General features: G+C 47.5%; 1 protein-coding gene across 1 annotated transcript in view; it reads right to left on the reverse strand.

Annotated features, from left to right (window-relative positions):
* The window catches only part of PPM1G (protein phosphatase, Mg2+/Mn2+ dependent 1G), a 29,257-nt gene extending 26,392 nt beyond the window's left edge, over window positions 1-2,865 (reverse strand). The window contains exons 1-2 of the mRNA XM_037744649.1: window positions 2,393-2,865; window positions 2,150-2,265 (exon numbers count right to left, since the gene is read on the reverse strand). Coding sequence (XP_037600577.1) covers window positions 2,150-2,265; window positions 2,393-2,585 — 309 coding nt within the window. The 5' untranslated portion in view covers window positions 2,586-2,865. The remainder of the gene's footprint in view (window positions 1-2,149; window positions 2,266-2,392) is intronic.
* Between the last annotated feature and the right edge of the window lie 5,277 nt (window positions 2,866-8,142).

Consider the following 8,142-nt stretch of genomic DNA (forward strand, 5'->3'; position numbering starts at 1 on the left):
TTTTTTTTTTTTTTTTTTTGAGACAAGAGTTTCACTTTTGTGGCCCAGACTGGAGTGCAATAATCTGATCTTGGCTCACCACAACCTCTGCCTCCTGGGTTCAAGCGATTCTCCTGCCTCAGCCTCCCAAGTAGCTGGGATTACAGACATGCGCCACTACACCAGGCTAATGTTGTATTTTTAGTAGAGACAAGGTTTCTCCATGTTGGTCAAGGTGGTCTTGAACTCCTGACCTCAGCCTCCCAAGTACTGGGATTACAGGCATGAGCCACCGAGCCTGGCCCTAATTTTAGTAGAGACGGGTTTCTGTCTTGTTGCCCAGGCTGGACTAGAACTCCTGAGCTCAAGCAATCTGCCCACCTCGGCCTCCCAAAGTGCTGGGATTACAGGCATGAGCCACTGCGTTCAACCCATTCATTTACTTTTTGAGACAGTGTCTCGTTCTATTGCCCAGACTGAAGTGCAGTGGGGAGATAGATCTTGGCTCAATGTGGCCTCCGCCCCTCAGGCTCAAAGTGATTCTCCTATCTCAGCCTCCCAAGTAACTGGGACTATAGGTGGGTGCCACCAGGCCCAGTTAATTTTTTTCTATTTTTTGTAGAGACGGCATTTTGCCATGTTGCCAGGGCTGGTCTCCAACTCCTGAGTTCAAGTGATCCACCCGCCTCAGCCTCCCTAAGTGCTTGGGATTACAGGCGTGAGCCTCACCCGGCCTGTTATTTCTAATAGACAATTACATTTACCAAATAGTTGTACTGTGTACGGTAGTGAAATATGAATGCTATGCTTCAGTTTGACACAGATGATTAATGATGTCTAGTGTCTTCAATGATTTGATCCTACAGATACTTTCCACCAAGACAGTGTCCTAACATTTCTGGGTCTCAATTTCTTAGCTATAAAATGTGGGAGCCAATGGCCGTGTGCGGTGGCTCACACCCGCATCCGAGCACTTTGGGAGGCTGAAGCGGGTGGATCACGAGGTCAGAAGTTCAAGACCAGCCTGACCAACATGGTGAAACTCTGTCTCTACTAAAAAAATACAAAAATTAGCCAGGCATGGTGATGCACACCAGTAATTCCAGCTACTCAGGAGGCTGAGGCGGGACAATTGCCTAAACCCGGGAGGCTGCAGCGAGCTGAGATCTTGCCACTGCACTCCAGCCTGGGCAACAGAGCGAGACTCGGTCTCAAAAATAAATAAAAATGTAAAAATGTGGGAGCCAAAGCAGATGAGATGAACTACAGGATCCACTCCAATCTTGAAATTTTATACCTAATTATAAAACCGTCAGTAAGGTCAGTTATGAGCATAAAATGTGAACCAGAAAACAAAACATTTAAGTTCATCCTGTCATTCCAGAGCTAACCACAGGGATGAGCGAGGGATTTGAAACAATTCCCAAAGGAGACAGTATTTGGCTGTTACCTGAAGCCCACCTGGTAGGTGAATAAACCCTTAATCCCAGACAGAGTACTTCCCTGACTCCTTTGCCTACACTTAAGAACACTCTTCACAAAGACACAGTTAACCCATCTTCCTCCCTTTCCTCCCTGCAGTTTTTCCTGTTCTCTGGTAGTTTCACATCAATTTTTCCCTAATACTACTACTTCCCCCCACTCCAGATTTTTCATTTTCCCCTTTTATTCAGAGTAAAATCTTCTAGAAAACTTATTTGTAGGTTGGGACAAAAAAATATGGATGAAATGACTTAAAATCAAAGAAACTATATTACAGCAATTACAGGCAAATGAGAATTACTGGTTAAGGTCTAGAGAAATCCTAAGAGAGAAAGAAAACCAAGAATAATAAAAACGAAATTCTAGGGACTGACATAATGCAAGTTTTCCAAAGTTGGTAAAAGGCCCTGAAAAGAGTGCAAATGAGTGACAACTCCTGGAGGTTGGGTCCAGCCTCTGAAATTAACATGCACGAGCCCAAGGCCAGGCAACCAGGTGTTTAGAATGTGAAACATACTCTGCCCGGGCTTTCTTTCACTGTCAAACTCCTGGCCAAAAGAGGCTTCCCACATGACATATTTTAAAAATTAAAATTAAAAAAGTTATTCACATCTATTTCACCTCTCCCTTGAAAAACAAATGAATAAACAGTCCCTCTTTCCGTCTTTACTCCCACACTAAACCTCACACCGTTGATGAGCCTGGAGGACTGGGTTGGCACGAGAGGATGGCGCCAAAGCTCGGGGAGAGGGCGGTCAGTGGGCGGAAGGTGCTTCTCCACACATGGCCGAGCCCTCGCCGCAACTGGCCACCGCATACGGTGCCCAAGCATCGGCAGCTCCCTCTCGGCCCCGACCCCGCTATCTCTGTCGCCCAGCAAACGGCCGCTGAGGCCGCAGGCTCCCGATTGGGACCCTTCCCAGGGGAGGACCCCATCCCCCGCTCCCTTTCTCCGTCAGATTCCCGCCCTGCAGCGGCCAGCCTATGAGCCCCTGCCTCCTCACCTCCATGGAGACGCGCCAGCCTTGCATGGCGGAGAAGCCGTAAGGCAGCGGCAGGCGCGGGGCGCCGACCCCGTCCCCGGAGCACTTCACCGTGTTGGGCTGCGAGAGGTAGGCACCCATGGCGGCGGCTGGCCGGCGGCCTCAGGGGGAGGAAAGCTGGGCGCGACCCGTGCCGGAGCCGAAGCCCCGGGGGCGCGCGCGCGCGGCAGGAGCAGGCCCGGCGGCGCGACCGACGCAAGGTGCCGGTGAAAGGCGCGAGGCCGGCCAGGAGGCGGTAACGGGACGGGAGCAGAGAGAGAGCGGAAGCGGAAACGGCGCCGCTCCAGACCCCGCCCGGCCGGCGCGGCGGGGCCAGGCGCTGCGGGCAGTCATTTCCTTAGCAACTCGCCCCGCCCGCGGGGACAACGGCCCGCCCAACGGCCGCTCCCGCGAGACTGACGCGACCACGCCCATCAACGGCCGCGGTTCTCCTTGGTAGCCTCGCGCAGGTTGTCGGTCGCCCCTCAGTGCACCCTCTCGTCCTTTCCCTGTCCCCAACCTCTTGGCGTTTTGTCTGCACCTCTTTTGTGTCGGACTCCACGCTTCCGGCCAGTCCTCGAGTGTTTTCTTCCCCTTCTCCCCAACGTCGCGCCCTCAGACTCCTCAAACCCCGCCCGAGTTCGTTCAATTAAAGTTGACCAGTATTTGTTGTGAGCTTAGGAAGTACTTTGGCCAGGCCCTGCGAGGCCTATAAGAAAAGAATGTGAGTCTTTTCTGGCAAAGTGAAGACCTCGATCTGTGACATAATTCGAATTAATAAAATGTAGAAATGGTTGGTACAGCCTATTCTGGGTGAGAAAAGCTCCAAGGATGGGAGGAGGAACAGCTCCTTGGAGGACTGAGGGGATGTAGACCCTGGATTGCATTATGCCAGGGGAAAAGGGAATAATGTTACAAGGTTTGGAGGAGTGAGGGAAGAATGTAAACTGCATTTGGGGAGAATTTTTGAGGAAGCTGCCTGGCCTCGGAGAATGATTCTAAGTGGTAATGTTAGCTAGCTAGCTTGATAAAAAGAAGTGCCAGGATGGGTGACTTGGACTTGATTGTCATCCTGGTGTAACTTTTGCATCGTTGGTCTAGTCTTTGTATGCAGAGTACCTTGGAGGGAGAGAGTCAGGGGGACTGTTACTGGTTAGAGAGCTCTTAATCTAAGCAGCAGATGAGAAGAGCTGGGAGTAAGTTGGTACCAGACAGGGTGGCAGTGGGAATCCAGACGAAAGGACAAATTAGACAATAACAAATAAAACATTTGGTAATTGATTGGATTCAAGGGATGGAGAGAAAAGGAGAAATTCTCCAAACTATGGCAAAAATTGATTCTTTTCGGCTGGGCACGGTGGCCATACCCCTAATCCCAGCACTTTGGGAGGCTGAGGCAGGTATATCACTTGAGGCCAGAAGTTTGAGACCAGTCTGGCCAACATGTGAAACCGAGTCTCCACTAAAAGTACAAAAATCAGCCAGGCGTGGTGGTGCACGCCTGTAATCCCGGCTACTTGGCAGGCTAAGGCAGGAGAATCACTTGCACCCCAGAGGCAGAGGTTGCAATGAGCCCAGATCCGACCACTGCACTCCAGCCTGGGTGACAGAGCAACTCCGTCTCAAAAAAAAAAAAAAAAATTGATTCTTTAAAAACATAAAACTAATCATGGCTTCCTCATGCTCTTCAGATAGTCCAAATTCTTTAACATAATTTACAAGACCCTTCATGCTAATTATCCAGATTCTCATATGTCTCTCCATTTCTCCTACAACTCTGCTTCAGCAATGTTTTGGGTGTGTCTAAAGTCATGCTTTCTCTTACACTTTTGTCCATGGAGCGCAACTCTCCACCCAACCCTCTCGACCATCACTTTCTCCAGGAAGTCTTCTCTAATATCACTATACTTGTTTGGGTCCACATTTGTTTGTCTTTCCTGCTATAAGCCTTTATGAAGGCAGAAATTCCATTAACCTTACCATTGTGTTCTCATCCCTTGCACAGTTGTATGTGCTGCATAATATTTAAATATTTGTTGAACGAATAACACCAAGATTTTGACTCAATAACAAAACTTGGAGCCATTAACAGAAAAAGGTGTAGTTTGGGGGGATGCTAGTTTGGGGGGAAAAACTGGTTCAGTTTAGGGTGACAACTTGATATAACACTGAAAATATTAGATTGGAGTTAAGCCATGAGGGTGGAAGAGATGTTTATTGGCTTGCAGGTTTCCAGGAACCTAGATGAGATCTCAGCCTTGGTTGCAGTGAGCTGAGATCATGCCGCTGCACTCCAGCCTTGGTGACAGAGCGAGACCCTGTCTCCAAAAACAAAGGAACAAAGTAACAACAAAAATTACTCAGCCTCTTCTTTCTTCTCCTCCTGCTCCTCCTTCTCCTCCTCCTTTCTTTTAAGAGATGAGGTCTTGATATGCTGCTGAGGCTAGTCTTGAACTTCTGGGCTCAAGCAATCCTTTCATTTTAGCCTCCCAAATAGCTGGGACCACAGGCATGTGCCACTGTACCTGACTTCTTTTTTCTTTCTTTCTTTTCTATTTTTGGCTTTTGTTTTTTCCTAAGAATGAAATTTGACATTGTTTAAAGAGCATGAGTTTTGCCATGCATTACCTATAAGATCTTCTTTCACAAATTACTTATTCCCTCTCAGGCTGGGTCCATTTGCAAGACGGACATATAACATCTACTATTCCAGATAGCTTTAAGGATAAGAGGAGTTGAATATAAAGTGCTGGCCGGGCACGGTGGCTCACACCTGTAATCCCAGCACTTTGGGAGGCTTGGGGGGGGTGGCAGATCACAGGTCAGAAGTTCAATACCAAGCTGGCCAATACAGCAAAACCTGGTCTCTACTGAAAATACAAAGTAGCCCAGCATGGTGGTGGACATCAGTAACCCCAGGAGGCTGAGGCAAAATAAACACTTGAACCTGGGAGAAGGAGTTTGCAGTGAGCTGAGATCGTGCCACCGCACTCCAGCCTGGGATTCAGAACGAGACTCCATCTCAAAAAAAAAAAAAAAAAAGGTGGGGCAGGGGAGGTGGCTAACCCCTGTAATCTAAGGACTTTGGGAGGCCAAGGGGGGTGGATCACTTGAGGCCAGAAGTTTGAGACCAGCCTGGCCAACATGACAAGACCGGGTCTCTACTGAAAATACAAAAAATTAGCTGGACATTGTGGCGTGCATCTGTAGTCACAGCTACTCAGAAGGCTGAGGCACAAGAATAACTTGAACCTGGGAGGTAGAGGTTGCAGTGAGCTGAGATTAGGCCACTGCACTTTAGTGTGAGCAACAGAATGAGACTGTCTCAAAAACAAAAGTGCAAAATAAATAATATGTGAATTTGATTTGAACATAATTAAACACAGTTGTGGATATCAAAGAATATTAGGTGAATTAAGATTTAATTGGGCTATGTTTGTCTTTTTATTTCTCAATGGTCCTATTTATGTATTTGTTTATCTTAGGAGTTGACTCAGTTCCTTATGATATGACTTACAGGTATACAGCCAAATAATGTTCCCATTTAATAACTTTTAAAATGAAGTACAGAAGGCTAAGGCATGAGACAATGCCCCAAGGCGTCATTTCTAGACAGGGATAAGGTGTGAGCTAGGGTGATGGTTACTACCCTTAAGCCTAATGACAGGCTATCTATTTCAGAATCACCTGGAAAGATTCTTAGACATGCAGAAACCCAAGTCTCACTGACCCCAAAATTCATATTCAGCTGATCCAGGGAGGGGCGTGGGAATGTTTTTTGTTTTTTGGGTTTTTTTGTTTTGTTTTGTTTTTTGAGACAGTTTCACTCTTGTTGTATAGGCTGGAGCGCAATGGCGCCATCTCAGCTGGTCGCAACCTCTGCCTCTCAGGTTCAAGTGATTCTCCTGCCTCAGCCTCCTGAGTAGCTGGGATTATAGGCATGTGCCACCACGCCCGGCTAATTTTTTGTATTTTTAGTAGAAATGGGGTTTCTACATGTTGGTCAGGATGGTCTTGAACTCCTAACCTCAGGTGATCCACCTGCTTCAGCCTCCCAAAGTGCTGGGATTACAGGCATGAGCCACTGCACCCTGTAGGAATGTGTGTTTTAAAGCACCTTAGATAATTCACAATTATCAAGACATCTAGGCTTCTCTTAGTTTGAAGTCCTACAGAAATGTAAATGCCATTTTTATTTTGTCTTCAGTTTGAAAAGAGGCTCTTTTGGAAGAAAGGATCCACACCACATCCCTAGAGAAATGATTAGATTGTTTTTAGTTTAGTTTTGTTTTGTTTTTGAGATGGAGTTTTGCTCTTGTTACCCAGGCTGGAGTGCAATGGCTCAATCTTGGCTCACCAAAACCTCTGCCTCCCGGGTTCAAGTGATCCTCCTGCCTCAGCCTCTTGAGTAGCTGGGATTACAGGCACGTGCCACCATGCCCAACTAATTATTGTATTTTTAGTAGAGATGGCATTGTGCGTCATGGCTTGCTAGTCTCACACTGAGGGAAAAAACCTTAGAGCAGAAACCCAATACGTTTTCCAATTGCCCTGAACTATGGGAAGACCTTAAAAGATTCTAGACAGTTTTATTGGGGTATGAGTGTGGCAACTCAAACCTATAATCCTAGCACTTTTGAGAGGCTGAGTGAGGTGGGAGGATTGCTTGAGCCCAGGAGTTTGAGGCTGCAATGAGCTATGATCATATCACTGCACTCCAGCCTGAGCAACAGAGCAAGATTCTGTCTCTAAAGAAAAAAAGAGCTCACTCGGCTGGGCACAGTGGCTCATGCCTGTAATCCCAGCACTTTGGGAGGCTAAGGCGGCCGGGGGGGGCGGGGGGGATCCCAAGGTTAGGAGTTCAAAAGACAAGCCTGACCAACATGGATCAACCCCGTCTCTACTAAGAATACAAAAATTAGCCAGGCATGGTGGTGCACACCTGTAATCCCAGCTACTCAGAAGGTTGAGGCAGGAGAATCGCTTGAACCTGGGAGGTGGAGGTTGCAATGAGCTGAGATCATGCCACCGCACACCAGCCTGGATGACAGAGCAAGACTCCGTCTCAAAAAAAAAATAATAAAATAAAAGAAAGAAAAGAAAAAACCTCATTGTGAATTTAATGATTTTCAATAAATTTACAGAGTTCTACAACCGGTATGTCACAATGCAAGTTATAGTCCACTTGGGAGATTAGGTAGCAGGTCATCTGGGAAGCTCAGAATTAGAACAAATAGAAATGAGTAGTCTTGGCCAGGTGAGGTCGCTCCCACATGTAATGCCAGCACTTTGGGAGGCCGACGTGGGCGGATCACCTGAGATAAGGAGTTCGAAACCAGCCTGGCCAACATGGTGAAACGCTGTATCTACTAAAAATGCAAAAATTTGGTGGGCGTGGTGGCAAGCGCCTGTAATCCCAGCGACTCGGGAGGCTGAGGCAGAAGAATCACTTGAGCCTGAGAGGCGGAAGTTCCAGTGAGCTGAGACCGAGCCATTGCACTCCAGCCTGGGCAACAAGAGAAAAACTCTGTCTTATTAAAAAAATAATAATAATAAAATAAAAATGCCAGGCACAGTGGCTCACGCCTGCAATCCCAGCACTCTGGGAGGCCGAGGCAGGTGGATCATGAGGTCAGGAGTTCAAGACCAGCCTGGCCAA

This window comes from Cebus imitator, unplaced genomic scaffold, assembly GCF_001604975.1.
Source record: "Cebus imitator isolate Cc_AM_T3 unplaced genomic scaffold, Cebus_imitator-1.0 Scaffold180, whole genome shotgun sequence".
NCBI classification, from domain to species: Eukaryota; Metazoa; Chordata; class Mammalia; order Primates; family Cebidae; genus Cebus; species Cebus imitator.